This window comes from Chenopodium album, chromosome 21, assembly GCF_948465745.1.
Source record: "Chenopodium album chromosome 21, dcCheAlbu1.1, whole genome shotgun sequence".
Lineage (NCBI taxonomy): Eukaryota > Viridiplantae > Streptophyta > Magnoliopsida > Caryophyllales > Amaranthaceae > Chenopodium > Chenopodium album.
This window is the reverse complement of record NC_137854.1, coordinates 8,992,159-9,015,899: the sequence shown is the minus strand read 5'-3', so window position 1 is coordinate 9,015,899 and position 23,741 is coordinate 8,992,159. Positions and strand designations below refer to the sequence as shown.

General features: G+C 35.5%; 3 protein-coding genes across 10 annotated transcripts; 1 reads left to right on the top strand and 2 right to left on the bottom strand.

Annotated features, from left to right (window-relative positions):
- Positions 1 to 51: 51 nt before the first annotated feature.
- Positions 52 to 4,476, bottom strand: LOC145602253 (uncharacterized protein At4g19900-like). 3 transcript variants are annotated; one of them, XR_014104515.1, is made up of 6 exons: positions 4,255 to 4,476; positions 3,633 to 3,702; positions 2,242 to 2,736; positions 1,496 to 1,925; positions 517 to 571; positions 52 to 382 (listed from the first exon to the last, which is right to left on the bottom strand). XR_014104515.1 is itself a non-coding variant. In XM_081658430.1 (5 exons), exons 3-4 carry the CDS (start codon positions 2,734 to 2,736, stop codon positions 1,521 to 1,523), a joined length of 900 nt encoding a protein of 299 aa, XP_081514556.1. In that variant the 5' UTR covers positions 3,633 to 3,702; positions 4,255 to 4,476; the 3' UTR covers positions 52 to 571; positions 1,496 to 1,520. The 3 variants fall into 3 exon arrangements, 2 of the variants coding, with proteins under 2 accessions (XP_081514556.1, XP_081514557.1); XM_081658430.1 differs by having other exon boundaries at positions 52 to 571; XM_081658431.1 differs by having other exon boundaries at positions 52 to 571; positions 3,633 to 3,692.
- A 2,481-nt stretch (positions 4,477 to 6,957) lies between these two features.
- Positions 6,958 to 21,257, top strand: LOC145601857 (histone-lysine N-methyltransferase SUVR5-like). Of its 6 annotated transcripts, none has more exons than XR_014104454.1 (13): positions 6,958 to 7,389; positions 10,326 to 10,864; positions 11,304 to 11,606; positions 11,789 to 11,899; positions 12,990 to 13,100; positions 14,265 to 17,093; positions 17,844 to 18,005; positions 18,353 to 18,469; positions 18,558 to 18,661; positions 18,739 to 18,876; positions 19,546 to 19,633; positions 20,479 to 20,747; positions 21,013 to 21,257. XR_014104454.1 is itself a non-coding variant. In XM_081657936.1 (13 exons), exons 3-13 carry the CDS (start codon positions 10,379 to 10,381, stop codon positions 20,584 to 20,586), a joined length of 4,557 nt encoding a protein of 1,518 aa, XP_081514062.1. In that variant the 5' UTR covers positions 6,958 to 7,389; positions 8,390 to 8,426; positions 10,326 to 10,378; the 3' UTR covers positions 20,587 to 20,980. The 6 variants fall into 6 exon arrangements, 5 of the variants coding, with proteins under 5 accessions (XP_081514062.1, XP_081514063.1, XP_081514060.1 ...); XM_081657936.1 differs by lacking the exon at positions 21,013 to 21,257 and adding an exon at positions 8,390 to 8,426 and having other exon boundaries at positions 20,479 to 20,980; XM_081657937.1 differs by lacking the exon at positions 21,013 to 21,257 and having other exon boundaries at positions 17,853 to 18,005; positions 20,479 to 20,980.
- Positions 21,258 to 21,431: 174 nt separating this feature from the next.
- LOC145600305 (uncharacterized) lies at positions 21,432 to 22,158 on the bottom strand. The gene is made up of 3 exons (XM_081656222.1): positions 22,062 to 22,158; positions 21,630 to 21,941; positions 21,432 to 21,511 (listed from the first exon to the last, which is right to left on the bottom strand). Exons 1-3 carry the CDS (start codon positions 22,141 to 22,143, stop codon positions 21,432 to 21,434), a joined length of 474 nt encoding a protein of 157 aa, XP_081512348.1. The 5' UTR covers positions 22,144 to 22,158.
- Positions 22,159 to 23,741: the final 1,583 nt, after the last annotated feature.

Sequence of the window (23,741 nt, the reverse complement as noted above, 5' to 3'; positions counted from 1 at the left end):
TAAATGAATCTACCAAGTACTCCGTACTAGATAACACTGTATCAGGCAATCTAAATAGTAATTTTTTTTGATATAATTGTCATGAAGAAGATGGGGAATATTCCACAATTCCAATAAACAACCTAACATATAGACAGTGTCATAACTACATACAACACTTGAGTTGGGGGGAAGGGGGCTAAAATAGTTAGGTCCTTCACTCGCCCCGAGCCATGAAACTCATGAGTAATGACAGGCTAAATACAGTTCCATATTGCCTCCCAACAGTTTCAGTAACTTTCAACTGACTATTCCAGCAGAACTCATCAGGGTCATTCTCTTCTTGTAAAATTTCAGCTAGCATACTATGCCCAAATCCTTACTTAGGTACTTGTCTTGCACACTTAAAATCAGCATTATTCCACAAATGAGACGCGGTTAAAAATATATGATATACTCAATGCATTCTGTTTTACTCCGTAGAATAATAATAAATCCAAGATACAATATATGGAAGCTGAGCCCCATCAGCCATACCTTGAAACTGATATATAATGGACTTGAGATAAAGTTCCTTCTAGATAACTCCTTCCTGTTCAGCATAATCAAATTTAATTTAATCATCAAAGAGTTGGCACATGAATTCAATTAAATCATCAAAGAGTTAGCACATGAGATAAATCATACAAGTTTCACAAAGACTTCGTTCTTACTATAAATTTCTTTATACGCCCAAAAAAGGAAGAATCCATACACAAAGCCACACCCTTATAATAGAATATTAGCGTGACCAATCATTTTACCACACATGATTAGTAACATTATGGTTCTGGTATCATTCCCACTCTGTGTAAACCAAATACCAATTTAGGTGATATATTATTTGATTTCTCAAGCTCTGATTGTCAATATCAACACAAGATTGAATTTAGTACTGAATAGGCATTATTATAAAACGGGTCCACATGTATGAGAAACAAGACTTATGAGTTCCCAAAAGACATGATTGTATACAAATAACAAAGCAGCAAAATCTATCAACATTCCAAAGCCAAAATTTGAAGCCGGAATTAAACTTAGAACTTTACATATTAAATGAGGGGGATTTAATACAAAAAAAGACTACCAGCAGTTTAAACACAAGAGTTTCAAGCAGACTACCAGAATCCTTACAGCACATATAGAACTGCAATGGTTGAAAATTCTCATACTATCATTTCCAAAATTCTGAAAATCAGGATTTCTATGAAAACGAAAACTTCACATCATTTCCCAAAAAACTGATAAGTAGGACTAATTTAATACTTCCAACAGTTTTCCTTCATAATACAAACAATTCTTCCTATAGTAAATGTTGCAGGGAAAGTGATATTTTTGCTATGTGAAATCATAGTTAGCAGCAACATAGTTTGAAGATTAGTCTATAAAAAGCAAAAATGTAATCAACATATTAACAAGAAGAGGCCAGATAGAAGATAGGAACACACATTTTGAGTCATTAAAAAGAAAACTCAACCTTAAAACAGGTCCATTTGAAATTGTCACATACTAGCATGATTCACGCTACTATGCCTATTGGCTGAGTGGTCAGCATCAGCTTCCTTTGATTCAATATTTGAAACACCCAAGGGCTTCTTTTTTTTCAATCTGTGGAGATATTCCTTCAGCACAAGCTTATCTCCTCTTGTAAGTCCAGTTGCACCAAACCCATCAGGGTCCTGCAAGTGCATATTGTTCACAGGATTCAACAACTCCAAGCTGGACCTGAACATCCTATCTTTTCTCAGAAAAACACTCTTGGCATCGAACCAGGCTGCCCAACCCTCCCTCAGCGGTGAACCATGTGAATCCAATTTTAATAGAAGCGCATCCTCAATGTTATTAACCTTTACCACTTTCCTTCTCACCTCCTCATCTACAGGCATATCATCTGAACCAAATGCAACCTAGTCAAACAAATCTTTTCCTTTTAATCAGAGAGATCCATATTAACATACACAAATGATATAATTAAAAAAAAAAAAAAGAAGATAAAACTAAACATGTTGGCAACTGCCAAGAAAAATCAACTTAGAAACCCGAGTACAACCACTCTCCTCCACAATTTAAAAACAAATGGGGAAAAAAAAAAAAAAAAAAAAAAAGCAAGATTTAAAATAAAAAGGGTTTGTGGTGAGGGACTTTCAGATCAACTAATAACATTTATAGGGCATCTAGCTTTCCAGTATTCCATAGAGTATAATTAAGAGAAAAAGAGCCAACCTTGCTCAGCTTTTCCTCAGAAGCAATCCCAGCCTCAAAAATCGTTGCATGAGCCTCCCACTGGTCAAACTCATCGATAGACTTTCCATCAAATGTACGACGAATAACATGAGATGCGTGATCAAAGAAGTAACCAGATGATACAGTAGATGAAATCGTAGTATGCTCATTCTCCTCCCCTTCAGATTCTAAACCCCTCAAGATTTCCTCCTCATTGGAAATCTTGGAGTCATCATCGATGACATCAAGCTCATCAATTCGGTCGTCTGACAAAGTGGCTCTCAGGTCAGGATCAGAGTCTTGAAGTAGTGGATCCTCAACAGTAAAAAGATCGTCAAAGACTGCAACTCCATCATTCAGGAAAGAACCCCTCCGATTTGTTGTGAGGCGATTGTAAAGAAGAGTGACTGAAAAGAGGAGGAGCATAGCTGAGGCAACTGCACACAGCTGCCCCCCATACTGGTTACGACGTCTGGTACGGAGTGTTCCAAGCATCTATACAAAACCAAATTTGAATAGAATCACAAACAACTTCTAGAGCTAAGACTCTCAACCTATCCAACTTAAAAAAGGACTACAAAGACTGAAACAAACAATCAATGATTAATTGCACAAAAAAAAAAAAAAAAAAAAAAAAAATCCTATATGCGCCTTAATCTAACTCCAAAAGGCCTAATTTATATAGTATTTGCTATAAGTTGCAGCTACTATCAAAGTCATTGTGAGGATGAACGGAAGGAGCTTAGTGGGCTCATTTAGCTAATAATTAAAGAAAGCTATTTATTGAAGAAGTACGCAAATTATTTGATTCCAAAGGAGTCAGTAATGTGTGATAATTCAAGCATTACGATAAACTTTAGCCATTCATGCTCCTTTTTTCAAAGAAAGTTCTAAATTTTGTTTTGCGACTTAGGCTCCGTTTGGTAGGGTGTAAAACATTTTCACTAAAAAGTGTTTTCCCATTTTACATTGTTTGGTTTGGTGTAAAACATTAAAATGTTAAATTTGGGATGGAAAATCATTTTGCACCTTATTGAAAACATTTTCCCCCAATTTAGAAGGAAAACATTTTCCATCACAAGTGGAGGGAAAACATTTTCCCTCACAATTGAAGTAATTGATTTTCAGTTCAACTAAACAATGAAAAATGCTTAAAATGGAAAATCAATTTACATGCAACCAAACAACGTTTATAAAAATGAATTTTCTAATGTAAAAGGTTTTCCATGAAAAATTATTTTCATCTGAAAATGTTTTACACCCTACCAAACGGGGCCTTGATGAATGAAAAGAGTCTCATTTAAACTAAACACTGCATTTATCTATCCACTTAGTGCAAATTATGCTTGTAACTATTGTAAGTTTTAACATAAGGATGGAGAGAACTGTACCTCTGATAAAACTCACACAATTAACTTCTCCAAGAAAAACCTGATTGCACAATGAAGGGCCTGCACAACACTTTTATAAAACATATCATCAATTGATCAATCGCGTCTACTGATAATTCACATTCTCTATTCTCTATTAGCAACATTAACACATTACTCAACACCGCGAAAAACAACTTCTAAGTTAGACCATGAACTGAACCAATAAAATAATAAATTTCTACCTTCATTTTCACACCACTACCAATTACCAAATACCAAACAAACATCTTGCATCAAATTTGTAATTCTCAAACAATTCTATAAGATCCAGGTATATGTCCGACTAATTAAGGAAAGAACAGTCAAAATCAAAAGAATTCAACTTACCTGGAAAAGAATTTTCCACAAAAATTTAAACCTTACTGTAATTTGATTAATATAGACTTTATAAGTAGTACATTAGATTAATTTTCAATCTTAGGAGAGTTAATTAAGTGACAATTAAACATGAATAGAAACCAAGAACACAAATTAGTAATTTGATTAATACGAAGAATAAGTTAAAAATAGTCGATAAATTTGAAAAAGTACAGTAGATCAATTGCGAAAAAAGAGGAGAGAGAAGGTTAGTTACCCTTACCCAGTAAGTTAAACAACAATGGCTGACAAAATCTACGCCATTGTCATTATGATCTCGAATTCCAGAAACTTGTCCTGCAAATTGTTTTGCCAATATTACATGTAAAAATGCCAAATTTATTGGACAAATTTTGATTTACAGACAATTAAATCGGGCCAGCAAGTAGCCAAGCCAGCAACGGGTTAAACGCCTGAACTTGGATTTGAGTGGGTTTGAGTAGTTTTTTTTTTTTTAAAAAAATAAAAGGTTTGAGTAGATTATCATTTCCGGTCAGTTTTCATTTAACTTACCCAGTAGGCTGTAGGCCAGTACTCTGTATTTACCAACTACGGTCAAATTGGATAATACTGTACAAAGGTACGAGTAATACTGTACAAAGTGCCAGAGTACAATCAATTACATCCTGCACCAAGCTTGGAAAATATTGTACCTTCCAACCTTAAGTCCTTGAGGTTAAGGGTTCAATTCCCACTAAAGGCACTTTAAGGGTGGGATCTCTTACCCTCTTCCCTCACTTTCAAAGTTTCTGATCCGCAAATATCAGGCCAAAAAAACCGTGAGGGTTGAGGCTCGATTAAGATCCTTCGTCTTACCGTAAAAAAAAATAATAAATTAATTAATTAGGTCTTGCTCTATTCGTCTCATTAATAGGTCTAGTTCAGTTTTAATTTTGAGTAAGAATTAAGTTAAGCTTGATCTAGTGGTAAGGATTGTACCTTTTAAATTTGGGGTTGAGGTTCAATCTCCACTGGAACACACTTTGAGGGTGAGGATTCCTTACCCTTTCCCCCCTCACTCTCAAAGTGCTTCGCCTGTAAATCCCGGACCAAAAAACGGTGAGGGTTGAGGTACGGTTAGAGCAGGGCCTAATTAATTTTTGTAAAATGTATAGTATTATGATTATTACGAAACAGAATGAGCACTTATGTGATTAACAGCACATTGTGATTTTGTATACAATGTATAAGAACGAGTATAGTTATGTAGTGTCTTAAGTTTTTTATCAGCATAAAATTTCATGATATAAACTACTTATAATTATCAATAATCAAAGATATTTAAGGTATAAAATAAGGTTCTTCCAAACTTTCGTAATCAAATTTGATTCTTACTCGTTTTGCTTAGTAATAAAGTTTGGTGAGATATGAATAAAAAAATCTACCCACGAACAACTCATTACTCGTATTACTTAACAATCTATAATATTCCCTTTATTCTTAAAAGTTCGACTTGCTTTACATTTTGAGTCGTTTCAAAAGTTTCGACTCACTTTTTTTTAAAAAAAAAATGAAACCCCTTTTACTATATTGCCCTATTATTCTATGTAATTTACACGTTTTTATATTACTCCCTCCGTGTTTTTTTAAGTGACACAGTTTAACCGACATAGAGTTTTAGGAGATTTTATTGACTTTAATGAAATAAGATGTTAGTGGGGTAGGTTGGAAGAGTGAGAAATGATAAAGTAAAAGAATGTGAGAGGAAGTGGGGACCATGAAAGGAGTGAGAAATGATAAAGTAAGAGATAATGGGTGAAGATATATTATTAAAATGTAAGGAAACTCTAAAATAGGAACTGTGTCACTTAAAAAACACGGCCGGAAATGGAAAGTGTGTCACTTAAAAAAACACGGAGGGAGTATCTTATTATGAATAAGGGTTTGTTCACATAAACTGAACTGAGGCGAACTAAACTGATTGGAGCTGAACTGAGCTGAAATGAATATTTTATGAGAGAGGGAAATTAGGAGCTGAACTGAACTGATTGGAGCTGAACTGAGCTGAAATGAATATTTTATGAGAGAGGGAAATTAGGGGCTGGACTGAGCTGAACTGAACTGAACTGAAATTAAGTAAATATGAACAAGCCCTAAGTATCTAAAGTTTATGAGTCAAACTATTGGAGAGAATATCTATTTTGAGTCATGAAACCTCTTTTAATAAATTTTTTACCAAACACCTCTCTAGTTTCTAATAGACATCAATAAGCTAAAACGCCCAAAACAACTCTTTCTCAAACTCGCCTTTTGATTCATTTTTCCGAATTCACCCTCTACCCCTTTTTTATTTAATTACCATTTATTTTGATTTTCTAATCGGACCTTAAATTTGATAACGAAAACATGAGAATAAATCCCGCAAACCGTAATACTACCTCCGCTTCATATTATTTGCAATGATTAGACATTTTTCCTCTTTGCTTTATCGCCTTTATGTCAAATCGTTGCAAATAATATGAAACGGAGGTAGTATTATCTCTTTAAGGACTTTCTCTCCTCTAACACAAACCCAAAAGTAGATCCATTGAACACTTTCATTTTGCGACACACAACAAGATTTAAAGACTTCTTCTTTTCCACAATTTGGTTTTCTGACAATATCAATACTCAAAACTAACCAATCTTTGAACTCTACAGTAATTTGCACAGAAAATTTTCAATTTCATCCCCAAATTCATACAATTACTTCGTAAATCAATACTCAAAAATTCAAAATTGTCAGAACCGATCTATTTCGTCAATTACCCAAATTTTTTATTTTTTTAAAAAAACAAGGATAACTTAAGCAAAAAGTCAAAATTACCCCTAAAAATCTACAACAAGGTTACAGCTGCCTGTCCCACACTGACCCCACCATTAGTCCATTAACCTGATAATCTGATATCCTTGCAACAGTTTCAATGTTTCATAGCCGAAAAACCAAACTTAACCCAAAAAAAAAAAAAAATAACAAAACAAATAAAAAATCAAAAAGAGCAAAACTTTGATTTACGAATCTCAAGGGTTATACCTGGAAACTTCAAACCAAATTACAGAATCCATAGTTTTAACTTTAAAGTGCCCCAAATTAGTTTTCCCACATACCCTAAATCTGTAAGACCAATTTCTGATTTTCCATGTTACAGAAAATTTAATTCAAGAAAACAAAAAAAACCCACAAAAAATAATAAGGAAAGAAAAAGGGTACATTTTGATTTTATAATAATTGGCCTAGCTAACCAAAGTCCAAACTTTTGTTAAGAGTTAGAGAGAGAAACACACAAATTCGAAGAGAGAGAAACAAATACCACACCATACCATTACCATTGTCAGACCACCAATTTCATTTTCAACCCCCTACCATGGCAAATTAAAGGTACACTACATTTTTCACAACATTTGTTTTAATCTGCAATTTTTTTTATATCTAAGTTTTTATTTCATGTAAATTCATTGTTTCTGCATTTTATATTTTTGGGTTAAGATTAGAATGTTACAGTATATTTTTATAAAATTTATGTCACGTTGTTTTGTGGTGGGTGACCCTTAAAGCTAAGCTTGCTTCCCCGTCACTACCAACAAACCCAAAAAAAAAATAAAAATTTCTTGGTCTAATTATGTGAATAAAACCCCATTAATCATATTATTAGATTTGAACAAACCCAGGTACAATTAAATTTTGCCCGCTTTTATTTTTAATTAATTGGTTTATGTTTTAGGATTATTTAATTTTTAAGATCTATGCCTAGGGTTTTCACCTGAAACAAACTTGTTGTTAATTTTTTTTTTTTTTTTTTAATTCTAGGGTTTTAGTTCATTGGTTGTGTAAAGTTTGAAACTTTATATGTGTTTCAATTCAATTTTGGGTTTTGAAGTGGATTAGATCTTGAAAATTATTAATTTGGTTGAATTGTTACAATTGGGTGTGCTGAATTTGAAAGGTGACATGCACAAGTTGTTGTATTGTTCTTGAAAATGTTACTCTCAGTTCATAAAGTTTGCACCTTTAGGAATTTATTACATGCACAAGTTCTTGATTGTTCATTAACATGCTAATTTGTTTTGAAAAGTTTTTACCTTTCCCTCGAAAATCGGTTCCGGTGTTTCTTGGTGGAATTGAATTGTGTCACTTATATGAACAGCAACGTTACCTGAACTGTGCATTGCTTAAAAGCCTTGAATACCTCTCTCCCTCAAAACAGGGGAAAAAAAGGAAATAACGAGAAGAACAATTTTTATTTTTGAAACAAATAGAGAGAAGAATAAGTCACTAGTGCAAGATTGGGTATGAAAATACAATTCACTGTGTAGTTTAGTAATTTATTTAGTCCATAATGTGCCACTTTCATGTATTAATTGCCTTTTTTGGTTCACAGTTTGTGTTAAATTCAGTAACTCTCAGCAATTGATAAGGTAAGTATTTGATGATGTTCTCTTTGTAATTGTGTCTATTTTATTATTTTATGATTTTTGTAAACAATTTTTTTCGTTGTGTAATAGCTACAATAAGTGTCACTATTAAAGCCTCATTTCTTTTAGTTATTGTATGAATTCTTTTATATACTCCCCAGATGCACCAAGTTTGTTTTCTTTTCTTCTCTCTCTCTCTCTCTCTCTCTCTTTTTTTTTTTTTTTTTTTTTTTTTTTTTTTTTTTGGTGTGTGTGTGTGTGCTCATTCGACAATTATATGAGCAATATAACCATCCTCATTTAGTCACCAAGGTATTGTTAATTAAAGTTGAATAAAAAAGAAGAAGATAGAAATAGTTTATTGTTTGTAGGTAGGTTGGGAAAAACTGATGAATTAATAACGGACCTAAGCAACCTGAAAATGGTTTTGTGAATTTTTCAACGTGAATCCGACCCGAAATTAAATAGGTTAGGTTAAGATTGAGAATTTTTAACTAGAATGACTTATGTTACCTAAATAATGTATGAGTCGGAACCCAACCTTATTACCCGAACTAAGGGGCAAACCAAACATCCTTTTAGGCGCATATACAACAGCCAATCACCCTTTGAAAACTACTCTCCGGCCAACTACCTATGTTTACAATCAACTAACCCTAGGTTTATTATCGGCTACCCTTTTATTCACCCTCTCTTTCTCTTTCTCTCTTCGCTTATTCAATGGCGGTGATTTAGTCCTTTTACTTTCTTTATAAGTCCTCATGGTTGCTATTTACCACCTTCACCGGCCCTATGGCTCCATGAGTTGACGCTAACCCAAATTTGGCAGGTCAAATGGGTTTGAGCTGTCCATTTATTTCTGCTATTCTTTTAATATTGCACAATGTTGACTTTCACATTTGCCAATGCACAACTTTGATCGTTAATATGTTTAGCTCTTAATAAATAAAAATTATACAAAGTTGATTTTTTGAAATTACAAAACAAGATGATTCTAACAAGATCTAACATAACTATATTATTTATAACATATAAGTCACAATAAATTGTCAAAGGAGAGCATGCGAATAGTGTAAAAGTCAACATGATGCACTATCAAACGAACGGAGGATGTGCTAAACTTTAAAACAAAATTTTAAAATTTTGAGTTTAACATGTCAACCCGTACCCGATTTGGGAAAAAAAGGTTAGGGTTTAGAAAACTGAAAACTTACAAATATTAGGTTTGCTTTTCTAGGAGTCAACCCGATCCTACAAAACCAACCTAACACGATCTAGTTGCCTGCCCAATTTTTGGGGGATGTGGGAGAAACTAAAAGTGTTTTTGCTGATTGAAAGTGAATATAATAAGTTGGTGTATTACCAAAAATGTAGTTAGTGGATGATGGTCAAACTTCGGGGCAATGGGGTTTTTAATTTAAGGCAACATATAAAAAAGCTTAAGGCGCAATGAAGCTATATAGGTCCTGCAACTAGGCGCTCCTTGGTCGCTCTTCGGGGCACCTCTTGGAAGTCAAGTAATCTATCAAAGCCTTGATCCCATTAGTGGGGTCGGCTACATGAACCAAAAGTGGTTATTCCGTATAGCCACCCACAAAAATCTTCCTTCTTCATCCCTTACGATCAAATACCTAATTCTCATGCAAATCCATATGCTTCATATCCTTCCTAACTCCTTCCAACCAAGTCATTTTTCAGTCTCCTTCTACCTCGTTTAATCTCTTCATGATCCCACTCTTTGTACTGGTGCCCCATGGGTTTCCCCGTCTTACATGCCCGAAATCAACACAGACAGTTTAGTTCTTTTGCAATGTCTGTGATACCCACTTTCTTGCGAATGAAGCGCACAATATAAAACGATTAAAGAAATCTCCTTGATTTTGGATTTATTTTTTTGTTTAGGTATATGAATGAGTGAAGATATTTAATGGCACTGTGGTTTTATTCTTGGTGATATGGAAGTACTTAAGTGTCCTGCCCTCCACTATGCTGAAAACACTTGTCACTCTCAAGAGAAATCAGTCATGGAGTTTGTGCAAGATTCAGAATCAAATAGTGTTAAGCATGCCGAGCAAATCCCTATAGAAGAGGAGGAAGTAAATCATTTTCTGCCAAGTTTGAAAGTGGCCATAGGCACAATGCAATGTGATGGTCAAGACCAAGATGGAGAAGCTCTTTCGTTAGAAGAGAGATCTAATGGGTCTTCACACTGTGGTTCTGATTTGTCAGGCCTAAAGTTGTCTGGGGTAGCTCTTGATCATGATGATGATAACCTAGAGGAACAGGTCCAATATAAAGAAACTTACCTTGATTTTCAGAACTCTCATGTAGATGTGAACACAATTGAAAGTGAGCCACATTCTGAAAATAAAGAAGACGAGTCATTAATATCAGCAACCAGGTGGCCTGAGCAAGATGAATCTCTTGCATTATGGGTTAAGGTATGGTTTCTTTCACATGGTTATTGCAACTCTGCCAATCATGTCTCACCCATTATACTGAATAGTTGAACTAAGCTGTAACTTTATCGTTAAGTTTTCAGGATTTCATAATCTTGAATTTTGTCTTGACGATGTACTTGAGTGTTAAGATTAAGATTGAAAGTTATTGTTTTGATTTTTTAAAAACTGTACTCTTAATTCAGCTGTAACAATGTCTTTTGTAAATGTGACATTTTGTGTCCAAACAGGCAATCTTTTAAAAAGCTTAACCTCACGGTCTTCTATGTGCCTAAATAACACTCATGTGTAACTTAAAAGTTTTCTTCTGTCATTATAAGAAATTTGAGAAATTAGAATACATTTGATTCTTTTTCAAAACCGGATTGTGGAGCTAAACTTTCTTTTCCAATGTCTGTCTTAATCTACTCCGCAAGTATAGTGGAGAGGGAAGTGGCAAGCTGGAATCAAATGCGAAAGGGCAGACTGGCCATTAGCGACTGTGAAAGCAAAACCAACTCATGACAGGAAGAGTTACATTGTGATATTCTTTCCACACAAAAAGAATTATTCTTGGGCAGATACATTGCTTGTTTGTGCAATTGATGAGCTTCCGCAGCCTATTGTACACCGGTCACATAAAGTTGGAATGCAAATGGTTGAAGATTTGACTGTTGCACGCCGCTTTATCATGAAAAAGCTAGTAATTGGCATATTGAGTATTGTTGACCAGCTTCCTGTTCAGGTGCCAATTCTGTGGCTCTCTTTTCTTCTGAAAATTTCTTAATATATCTCTTCTTATTGTACAATTAATGCTTTTAAAAATTGAAATATGCAATGTCTAGTTACATGCAATTGATACCATAGTTAGTCTTTTGAGATATTCTCACTATTAGCTGTCTTCTAATGGTGATTCAATTGCTTTAGGTGTTGCTCGAAACTGCTCGTGATGTAGTTGCATGGAGAGATTTTGCTGCAGAGGCTTCTCGCTGTAAGAGTTATCCTGATCTTGGAAGATTGCTCTTAAAACTTCAGAATGTAAACTCCTGATTCTGTTAATATACTACAACCCTTTTTCTCTATATGTTCTTCACATGTCATTTTTTGCTCTATTATTTCCAAATGTGAGTTGGTCTACTTGGGTTCAAGGAGGTTCTCTCGTAAACCATGAAAAATGTATTCATATGCCAGTCATTCTTTTGTATTTCATTATTTGAGTCAAATAGATGGATACTTCTGCAGAATATATAGACCCGCTATCTGAAACTTCCTGGTGGAATTATAGTTTCTAAGAGTATGCCTATTAATGACCAAGAGCCTTGGATTGGTCACCAATTTTTTTTTTTTTACTCCCTCTGTCCCTAAATAAAAGGCTATTTCCTCCAAAACTCAAATAAACACCCAAATTCTCATTTTGGGTGGAGTCCTTCTTCACTAACTTCTTTTTTTATTGACTTTTAATCAACAAGACCCCTCTAGCCCACTGTGTATTCCCTTCACTTACCCTAAAATTAATAAACTATTCACACTACCTTATTTTTATTTAACAACATCCCACTACAACTCCTCTCCTAAACCTTGTGGCCAAGAAAAATGGGGATTTTATTTAGGGACAAAAAGGGAGTAGTAAATTGTGAGTAGAGAGACAGAGAGAAAATGAGTCAAATGGTGACCAAATATTTCTCTTTGTTCACCTTCCCTCACTCTCTTTTTCTATATCTCGCTCCCCTTTCACAATTTCCCACAAAGAAAAGTAAAAAACAAACCTTGGTCATGGATTGGCATCCTCTAATTCCTACATTGTTGAAGTGTCAGGTCATTTGAGGCTTTGAGCTATTTTAAAATGACGTGGACTTACTGTAAAGCAACACCATCTTCTTGTTTGGTGTGGCTCATGACATTAGATCTACGGGCTAGGGTTGTTACAGCTCGGAGTTTGGTTGTGCTCTAGGTGGTGTTTGAATTTGCAAGTTGTTTCTAATTTTTAATGTAACTCCTTGTGTAATATTTGAGCTGCATTATTATCTGCTGAACTACTTCCTTTTCCTTATCTAATTGTTTGATTTTAATTACTTTAAACTTAAATTGATACTCTTCTTATTCTCCCTCCTCTCCTCCTTTGCTACAGATGGTATTGCGACAGTACATCGATGCTAACTGGCTGGAACATTCTTTCCAACTGTGGGTAGATAAGTGCCAGAATGCTCTCAGTGCTGATTCCATTGAACTTCTGAAGGAGGTAACTTCTTTCCTTAAAAGAATTTCTCTGTATACCATTGGATGTGTATATGTGAGGATGCTCCTTTATATACAAGAATTCTTATCATAAGAACAATTAAGCATGGCCTCAGGTTGCTTACTAGCCATCAGTGCTATATGCATAAGTTAAGTGGAATTTAATGATACCATATTAAAATCTGCGTCGAAATTAATTGGTAAGGAAGAACTATGAGATTACTTCCTTCACTCACTCTTGATGTCACTCCCTCTCTTCACCTTCTCTCTCTGCATAAGTAGTAATTGCCCTCCAAGTGGGTATTGAAGAGCTACAGGAAGGATTTTTTACCTTGTCTGATGTTGGTAAGACCCTTATGGATCTTACTTGTGTAGCCAAGGGCCATTGCTTTGAAGGTTTATTGATTTTGAGGTGTTGGCCACCGCTGAGCTTTTATTGCCCCCATTTCTCTCCCTTGATAGTTTTTTGCATTATAGCTTACAAATAATGTTTGGATTAATGGATCTAACTCCTGTAGCCAAGGGCCATTGCTTTGAAGCTTTATTGATTTTGAGCTGTTGGCCACCATTGAACTTTTATTGCTCCCATTTCTCTCCCTTAATGTTTGGATTAACTTACATTATTGTATATAATGAATGCTGTGATGGCCATGATTGTTGATGTCACGTCCAAGACTCTGTGATAATCTGTTGTTCGACCCTTGCTCCCTTTCTTGGATTGTTGGATTTCTGAACCAATTATGCTGCCGTGGGTGTTATGGTTCATTGAGGACAGTGACGGACCGCTAACAAGTTCTGCCACTTCCTGAGCTTTGCTGGAGGAGCAAAATGAATTCATGTGACATGGTTTTTCCTAGAATGATTATTGAATGATTAATTACTTACGCACCAATGGGTATCAAGAACCACCACAATTAATTGCCCCCCTCAGCCTTATTCTCTATTCGTTGTGGCTAGTCATTCACCAACCTAATTAATCAGCTGTCTGGGACTCTTGCAATTCTTAGCCCCCTCTTTGACCTTTAAATGTGAAACTAGAGCAAAGTAATGTGTAAACTTCCCCTCATGAGGAATGCTTTCTTGGAATATATCTATTCAATCGTTTTTGCGGAACCTTTCTTCTAAACTCTGTTTGCTTATGTTTCCATTTTATAACTTGTTGCTTCAGGAATTGGTGAATTCTATTTTGTGGAGTGAAGTCAACGATCTTCGAGATGTCCAGGGACAGCCTGCATTAGGTTCTGAGTGGAAGATGTGGAAGCATGAAGTTATGAGAAGTTTCTCAATGACGCAGTCTGTGTCCGGTGGTGGAGGCGTAGAACAGCTAAGCAAAAATGGCATAGAAGATTTTAATGTTAGTCCATCGACGACAAGTCTTCAAATTAGCCGGAAGAGACCTAAGCTTGAAGTTCGTCGTGCAGAGCCACATAATTCTGTAGGTGAAAATAAGAGCTGTCAGGAAAATACCATTGTTGAGATTAATTCAACATTTTTCTCTGATCAGAGCACTATGAATGCTGATAATGCGCTCTTGCCTCCTAAAGAGGACCTTTTAGGCCAGACAATAGCTCAAATTTCCTCGCCGAGCAATGCCATAGATGGATGGGATGGGGACCATGGGGTTGTGGTCGATACTTTAAACCCAGAGTCTACCCAGAAAGAAGATACTAGACTGCAACCCGTTAATGGAGTGGTCGAGACAAAATCTCCAGCTTCTAGAGTCAATAGTCGGAAATGCATTGCTTTTATTGAGGCTAAGGGAAGGCGGTGTGTAAGGTGGGCTAATGATGGTGATGAATTCTGCTGTGTTCATTTGATGTCTCGTTCTGCAACACGATCTGTCAAAACAGAAACCTCTACACCAGCTGAATCATCTATGTGTCAAGGAACTACCACTCAAGGTACGAGGTGCAAACATCGCTCTCTCCCAGGTACCTCCTTTTGTAAAAAACATCGCCCCCTTGGCGATGGAACAATGCCCCCAAGTTCACCTGGAAGTCAGTTAAAGAGAAAACATGACGAGCTGCTAGACAACTCCGAGAACACATGTAAGGATATTGTTATAGCTGAGGGAGCGGAAAGACCTCTGGAAGGGCATTTGAACACACTTATGGAGGGAAGTACCTCTAATGGAGGAGAACTTGAACGGATAGTGCCTGAACAACATGCTGAGGATTCTAACAATAAGAATGTAGAGATAGCTTATTGCGTTGGATTGGGCATGCATGAGGGCCATTCAAACTGTTTAGAAAGCCCTAAGAGGCATTCTTTATACTGTGATAAACATTTACCAAGCTGGCTGAAACGTGCTAGAAATGGTAAGAGTAGGATAATATCCAAAGAAGTTTTTGTGGATCTTTTGAGGACATGTTCCTCCCAGAAGCAGAAAACTCATTTGCATCAAGCATGTGAGCTTTTCTACAATCTCCTTAAAAACTTATTATCCTTGAGAAACCAAGTTCCCAAAGAGACTCAATTTCAGTTGGCGTTGTCTGAAGCTTCTAAAGATATACACACAGCTGAACTTTTAATGAAGCTGGTTTCCAGAGAAAAAGAGAGGTTGACAAGGATATGGGGCTTTAATTTAGAGAAGGATGCACAGGTTTCCTGCCCTCCTGTAGAGGAATTAGCTCTGGTACCTGTAGAAGACGAGGCTGTTGATGATGGAAGTTTCAAATGTAAAATTTGCTTTGAAGAGTTTTGTGATGATCAAACACTTGGGACGCACTGGATAGACAGTCACAATAAGGAAGCACAGTGGCTTTTTAGGGGCTATGCCTGTGCTATTTGTCTTGATTCTTTCACTAACAGGAAGGTTCTTGAGACACATGTACAAGAGAGGCACCATGCTCAGTTTGTTGAGCACTGCATGCTTATCCAGTGTATTCCTTGCGGCAGCCATTTTGGTAATTCTGAGGAGTTATGGTCACATGTTCTTTCAGCTCACACAGAAGGTTTTAGACAATCAAATAGAGGGCACAACGGTCACCAATTAGTGGGTTCTCAGCAGAATCTTATTCCCTCGACACTTGCCTCTGTTGATAATTCTGAGAGTCAGAGCAGTATTCGGAAGTTCATTTGTAGATTCTGTGGGTTAAGGTTTGATCTGCTACCTGATTTAGGCCGTCATCATCAGGCAGCTCATATGGGGCCAGGTTTGGTAAGCTCTCATCCAAAAAAGAGAGGCCTCCGCTTTTATGCTTATAGACTAAAATCAGGAAGACTAAGCCGTCCCAGATTCAAAAAGGGTCTTGGTGGAGCATCTTATAGACTCAGAAATAAGGGTAGCTTAGTTTTAAAGAAACGATTACAGCCTGTTAATCCTATTGGTGCTGGACGAATAAATGTGCAATCTCATGTAATGGATACTGCTGGTCCTGTTAGACTTACCGAGGCCCAGTGCTCAGCTATTGCACAAATGTTGTCTTCTGAAGCTCAGAAAACACGAGCACGTCCTAGTAATAATGAAATTTTATCTATTGCCTGCTCTGCTTGCTGCAAGGTGAGTGTTCAGAGGTCACTAGAGCAGAAGTATGGAGAATTGCCTGAACGTTTATACTTAAAAGCTGCTAAGCTTTGCAGTGAACATAATACTCCAGTAGATTGGCATCAGGAGGGGTTTAATTGCTCTAAAGGATGCAAACCACAGGAAGATCATCTTTTGGGGTCTGTTTTGTCTTGTCCCATTAATGAACGTGGAAGGGTTAATTCACCTTCTCCAAATCCACAAGAGGAATACGAAATGGATGAGTGCCACTTTGTCATGAATCCACAATATTTTAGGTGGAGACACTTACAAACCACCATTATCTTGTGTGATGATATAAGTTTTGGACAAGAAAAGGTATCAGTTCCTTGTGTGGTAGACAAAAACCTGCTAGATTCACTTCACAATCCAACATATGACTTTGACGGGCAAGCATTTTTCATGCCTTGGGAGAGCTTTTCATATGCGACTAAGCCACTGTTAGATATATCCCTTGAAGTCAATATGCAGGTATCTTCAAGCATCTCCCTTTGAATTTCAATTCTGCTTTACTAGATTATTAAGCTTCGAATCAGGGGAATGTTTTCCCCACTTGAAAACTGTTTATGTATGTTTCACTAGTATCATGATTAAAGTGGATCACTTTATGGCTTATTTGTACAACTTATTTAGTTGGGAGGAATTCAATGAAAAAGAGAGGAAAGGATTTTAACAACTTTCAGCATACACCAAACTTATGAGAACTAATAGGGATAAAAAGGAAGGAAATAAAAGTAACTTCCTGAATAATGCATTTGAGGAAATGTGAAAAGTCATTCTTATGTTTTGGCATTAGAGATATGCACTTAGACATTTGTGAAAAAATAAAATTGCTGGAAGTTGTGCTTTACCTACCTGGCTACCTCCACTCTTCTTTGAAGACAATGCCTTGCCATTAAAAGCTACTCCCTCCGTCCCTTAATTTTTGCTCCATAGAGGTAATGTTACTTAATTAATATTTGGTTGAAAAAAATGATGAGAGAGAAAAGTGGTGGGGTTAATGGGGTGGTTGTGAGAGTAAAGGTGTGGTCCCATATGTCCAAAAATAGAATGCGGCAAAATTAAAGGGACAAACTAAAAAGGAAATTGGGGAAAGATAAGGGACGGAGGGAGTAGCTTAATTTCATTGATTAAGAACAAAAGGATCTTTCTCTTCTTCCCCCCCCCCCCCCCCCTCTCTTTTTTTTTTTAAATTTGTGTGTGATTTATTCTTGCTTTCAGAATTTGCAGTTAGGGTGTGGCTGTTCACAATCAACTTGCTATCCTGAGACATGTGATCACGTATACCTGTTCAACAATGATTTCGAGTATGCGAAGGATATCGATGGAAAGCTTATGGAAGGAAGATTCCCTTATGATGATGAAGGTCGACTAGTTTTGAAGGTACTCATTTTAGAGAATACGACCTCTTTACTCTGTAGTCTTTTTTTCTCGCTGGTTTAGTTTGTTGTGTAGAATTAGTTGCAACTTAGAATCGACTAATTCTTGTGTTCCTTTTATTATATCTTTTGAAACCCTTTTGTATTGTTCTTTGCTTTCTGCAAATACCTAGTTTGCGCTAAATGTCCTTTTCAACCTTTATTTGAGATTAATATATACCACTTTTATGTTGGTCTTTAAAATGTTGATGCAAACTTCATCTATATCTAACCTTATTAGTCTCTTTTCTTTTTGAAACTTGGCTATGTTATGAAGTAATAAAGAATTTATTTATTCTTGATTATGTGCAGGATAATTATCTCATCTATGAATGCAATAACTTGTGTAAGTGTAGTAGCAACTGCCCAAATAGGGTATTGCAGAATGGAGTCAGAGTAAAGATGGAAGTCTTCAAAACATTGAAAAAGGTTTTATTTTATTTTATTCTATTATTTAATGTTTTGAGATTGTTTTGACGTTTCGAGCATCAATTGACTCTTCCAGTTCTATTGACAGGGTTGGGCACTCCGAGCCAGTGAAAAAATTTTGCGCGGCACATTTGTATGTGAATTTGTTGGTGAAGTATTAAATGAACAGGAAGTCGACAGAAGGCGCAAAAGGTTCATGTCATATCCATCGTAGTTGTTACCTTAAGGAATCGCTATTGTGAATTTACATAAGTCCTTTGTGTTGTTAGGTGTAAAAAAGAAGGTTGTGATTATATCTATGACATGGGTACCCATATGAAGCACATGAGTGAATTGATTGAAGGGGAAGCTAAGTATTTTATTGATGCTACAAAATTTGGAAATGTTTCGCGTTTCATAAATCACAGGTGAGAAAGCACTGGTCTAAGCTATGGTGAAACATAATTTTTTAGTCTGGCACATAGGTCAAATACCTTAATCTTTTCTTTTAGATTCACATTTTCATGATAGGGGCTGCATGATGTGCCTCTGATGAATAGCTGCAAATTGTGCTCTTTGCTATTTATGATATGTTATTGCATTGTGAAAAATTCATAAGTCTGTTTATACTTGTTATTGCAATATTGCACTGTCAAAAAAGTTCGAGGTTGCCTATGAGATTGATTTTGCTCAAATAAAGGAAAGTCTGTTATTAGGGTTAGTTAAATTGCTTACTCATTTTCTTGGAGTCTGCTAGATCTAGTGAGACTGATAGAACTTATGGGTGTTGGTTTATAGATTCTTTAATCTTTTTCCCTATTTTGGGCGCAAGAATCATGAATTATATTATCCATTCAATTTTTGCCTTCAGTCATATCAACTTAAAAACTATTTTATTCATAGATGTTGCTACTATTGTGCTGCTTAATGCTTGTCACATGCAATAGAAAGTTGTCTAGTGCAAGCACCCATTTTTGAGTTATCATGCCCGTTTTAGATGTTTGCTTCATACTCTGATTATAATTATAATTATAATTACTTTACTATGTGCTGTCTGATTTTGTTGCCTGGTGCTCTAATTGTGTTTTCTTATGTAGCTGCTGTCCAAATCTTGAAAGTCACCTGGTTCTTGTGGAAAGCATGGATTTTCAGCTTGCCCATGTTGGTTTCTATGCAAAACAGGATGTAAGTGAATATTCAACAAATTGATCTTTAATAATTTTCCGGGGTATTCATAAGAGAATTACTATTTTGCAATTGTGTTATTTTTTATTTATTTTTTTATATTTTTTATATTTTTTATTTATTTTTTATTTATTTATATATATATTGCAATTGTGTTTTTTATTTTTATTTTTTTATCCTCACTATTTCATGTTAAGGGCTTGCTTAGAATGTTATAATTTTTTTAGGGGTATCGTCTATTGTTGAAATTTCTATAATTATATGGCAAATAATATTTTGTCTTTAGGGCATGCTTGGATTTCAGGATTGGAATTGAAAGGGGTTAGAAGAGAATAAAGAAAAGGGTAATGGATGGAATCGTGGATGTTGTGGTTTAGGGAGGACCGAAGGAGGAACTAGGAAGGGGTTCCTTGAATCCACCACATCTACCTCATCTTCCTTCTCTTTATCGTGCTCTCATATCCAGTTAAATCTTTACCACAAATCCAAGCACGCAAATAAATATTCATCTCATATGGGTTAAAAGTGCACCACTGCCACCTCCGTCCATCAACAGTCCTTAATATAGCCCTACTAGCTTTGAACCCATGAAGTTACCAATGTGATATTGTTCCCTCAGAATTAAATTAATGCTTCTGTTGTGTGAAGATCTACCTACATTCCTTTACTCCAAATCCAAGCATGCGATAGAATCATTCTAACGTTCTAATATGTTTTTTTTTCAACTGCTTGTGGCACTCTTTGTGCTTTTAAAAAGTTAATTGATTGATGAACACTTGTTATAATTTTTTTTCCAATCTTCACTGCCATCACTTTCCACTTGTAACATGTGTATAATGGGACAGATAGCTGCTGGGGAAGAACTTTGTTTTGACTTTCACTATGAGCTACAGGCTGGAGACGGATGCCCCTGCTTGTGTGGAGCTTCGACTTGTAGGGGTCGCCTTCACTAATATTATTAGCATCGATGCCCAGCAATCAGTTGCATCACTGAGGCTGATTTTAAGGGCCTTTGTAATGGTCTTGTAGTCGCGCTGCTAAATTTTCCATTGATGGCTTGAGTAGAGCTGAGCTATGCAGTGTCAGGAGCCTATTGCCTTCTTGTAAATTGATTGTACCATTCTCTCCTCTTTCGCTTCTTTGTATATACAATTTTCCATTTCTATTGTCTGATTAGTTGCATTTCTAGAGAAACAGAGAAATTTCGTAGTATCTTTGGAGAAATTAGTCTCTCGATTTTAGTTTATATTAGTGATCCTACGGGAGTGACACTATATGCAATTCAACTAGTGAGTTGCTCCTGTAAATTCTAGCGTTGGTAACAATTTACATACCCTTTTATCTGTTTCCTGTTTGTTTGCCTGATAAACTCTTTGCAGGATTGAAATGGCGAATTAAAGGCGTGGATGAGAGTTCTTGAAATTGGATGTTCAACTGTTCAAGTTGTTTCATGTAAAAGAGTCGACCAAGCATTAAAGATCATACTCATAACTCGGAAGTATTTTGTTTGTAGGATATCAATGGTTAGTCTTTCATTGTACAATTCCTTTGTTACTTCCTATTTCTTGTTGTAATTAATCGAATATATGAATTAGGATTTGAATACGGAACTACAATTAGTAAATCAAAGGTGCATTTTTTCTAAGCATTTTCAGCAAATTCTCTCTCAAACAATATGATTCCATCATTACATTAAAAAATTTCTTATTTTTTTTTCAAAATAAAACATGAAAAAAGAACATTTCGTAGGTGATAAAATTTGGGACATTATCTTCAACCATTGGATAGATTAGAAGATTCAGAACATCATCTCTTTTTCATGATGCATTAGAAAGACAAATGAGAGGCCATAGCTAATCCCCACCAAAATCGCCATCCCTACAATATAACATCATCCAGTTAACTACTCGACCTCTACAAAAAAACTTATATACAACGGATGTATTTTATCCAAAAAATCAACTTCCGAGAACATCTGCTTAGCCAAAAACCTTACCACATTCGATGCATGATCCGAGCTCCATATCCTTTGTAGGATCCATCTTCGACGATAATTGCAAAATCATAGAAGAAGTGACTAACCCACTTCCAATCTTCTCTCTAATCAATCTATGTCTCATATCAAGAGACCAAATCCCAATCATGTCACCAAAGTAGTCTTCCAAAAGAACCTTAGTAAGCAAGAATATCCCAAGCCAAAGTGTTATTTTACCTGTTATTGTAACTCTTTTTGATGAAACAGTTACTAAGCTGCTCATCAGATTAACATAAGCAGCACAAGAATACAGAGGAATCCAGAAATACCAATCTAAAAAATACAAGAAAATATTAATTAATACTGTAAATCATAATGAATGTGCTTAAGTTATACTAATATACTATAGTATATTATGAAAGGTTAAGGTCATGTTAAGGGATTGAGGGATACCTGGATCATTAAATTGAACTGATGCAGAAACAAGAAAGAGGGCAGCCATTAGTATAGAGCTTATTCTGTAGAGTTTTGCCATTTTTTTTTATTTATATTTTGACCTTTTTTAGGAAATAAAAATTCATATAAAATCAATATAGTGTATGCATAAGATATGATATTATTATATGTTGTCAATGATTGTTTATGGGTTTGATAATGGAGCTAGTAAAATTGAAGTCAACAGTTGTTAAACAAATTGGAAAAGAAAGTTTTGTATATTGAACTCTCAAAGTCTCAATAGACATAATGTGCCTACCATATGATTATGATTAAGGGATTTGTTAAGGTTTATAACTTGCTATTTCACAATAAATTATTAGAGTAGTTGTTATCTCTTTTGTTCATTTGGCTTTTTCACCATATCTTCATTTAATAAAAGAATGATTGGCCTGTATGATACCAAATTATCAACTATAGACGGTTGCATAGAGCAACACCAATTATAAGGAGTGTATAATAGGTGCACACCAACCTCTATTTGGGTTATAATCCTTTAAAGTCTCGTCCTCCCCGTCCTACACCCCACCCCTCTTTATCATCACCTGAAATTAGAAATTTTTACTTGAATATGGCGGTAATTTTTTATGATATAGGTATGTTATTAGGTACGGTAAACATTATAGTTGGTGTTGTCTTGTACACCTGCTTTAGATGTACTAATTCTTGTACCTAAGGTTATGTCTAGTGTCATATAAGACAATTTTTCATTTTCATCATTTAACATATGTGCCATTTATCTTAACTTTTATTAATAGTACTCCATTGTTCCCTCATTTCATTCTAGTTACTCCATTTGCTTTTAAAGGTCAAAATTCATCAACTTTGAAAATATTTCGTACTAAGACTAGAAAAAATTACAACTTACTGAGATCTTGTTAGATCTGTTTCAATGAAATTATTTCCGAAAGCGAATCAATGAGGCCACTATATAGTGCAATTGACTAAAAATATATGAGATTTCAAATGAAACATGATGCATCTTGCATGAAAGGGAGAGGTCGTTAGCCTTCTAGGCAAGCAACTAACCATCAGTACTTATCTTACCCTGGATAACATGTCACATGTAGACAGCGATGAGTGTGAAAAGCCAAAATATTGACATGCTTGCATAATTTTCAATTTTCATGTTGATGTTTTTCAGTTTTTTGACATTAGCTTTGTCCCTGTTTCTTTCATGTCTGCAGGTTCAATTCTTGCACCCAACCCCAATACCCAATCAAACTTGGGATATTTGCTGCTCTGGAAAGGAGAATCATTGCGTTGGTGACTAGTTTTTTTATTTTCAAGTACGGATGTTACACCGACACGTGGTCCTTTCCCTTCTCCTACTATCGAATTATATTCTATTGTCGTGAAATATACCCTGTACGTACCATCTTATCATATTCGCGTGATGAGTCAATCCGTTCACCTTCATGTCAGGTTAGATTACTAGTATTAGGATCGAGCCATATTCGAATCTATTGTAATTAGCACCTTATTACTATAATACATCAATCGAAACATTAATGTATATAAATCAAAATCGGTTATTCGGATAATAAATATCAATGTATTATTATCTGTATTCTTTCTTAAAACTGTATAAGAGTGTAACCTTAAAAAAGAATTAAAAAGGAATGAAAGGATTACACA

Coding starts and splice junctions, on each gene's coding strand:
- LOC145602253 (XM_081658430.1), bottom strand. CDS start 2,736: ATGCTTGGAACACTCCGTACCAGACGTCGTAACCAGTATGGGGGGCAG. Junction 1,926..2,241: donor CTGAGGAAAAGCTGAGCAAG/GTTGGCTCTTTT, acceptor TTGTTTGACTAG/GTTGCATTTGGTTCAGATGA.
- LOC145601857 (XM_081657934.1), top strand. CDS start 10,379: ATGGAAGTACTTAAGTGTCCTGCCCTCCACTATGCTGAAAACACTTGT. Junction 11,607..11,788: donor TTGACCAGCTTCCTGTTCAG/GTGCCAATTCTG, acceptor CAATTGCTTTAG/GTGTTGCTCGAAACTGCTCG. Junction 19,634..20,478: donor GTTTCTATGCAAAACAGGAT/GTAAGTGAATAT, acceptor ATAATGGGACAG/ATAGCTGCTGGGGAAGAACT.
- LOC145600305 (XM_081656222.1), bottom strand. CDS start 22,143: ATGGCAAAACTCTACAGAATAAGCTCTATACTAATGGCTGCCCTCTTT. Junction 21,942..22,061: donor AGTTCAATTTAATGATCCAG/GTATCCCTCAAT, acceptor TGTATTTTTTAG/ATTGGTATTTCTGGATTCCT. Junction 21,512..21,629: donor CGGATCATGCATCGAATGTG/GTAAGGTTTTTG, acceptor GTTATATTGTAG/GGATGGCGATTTTGGTGGGG.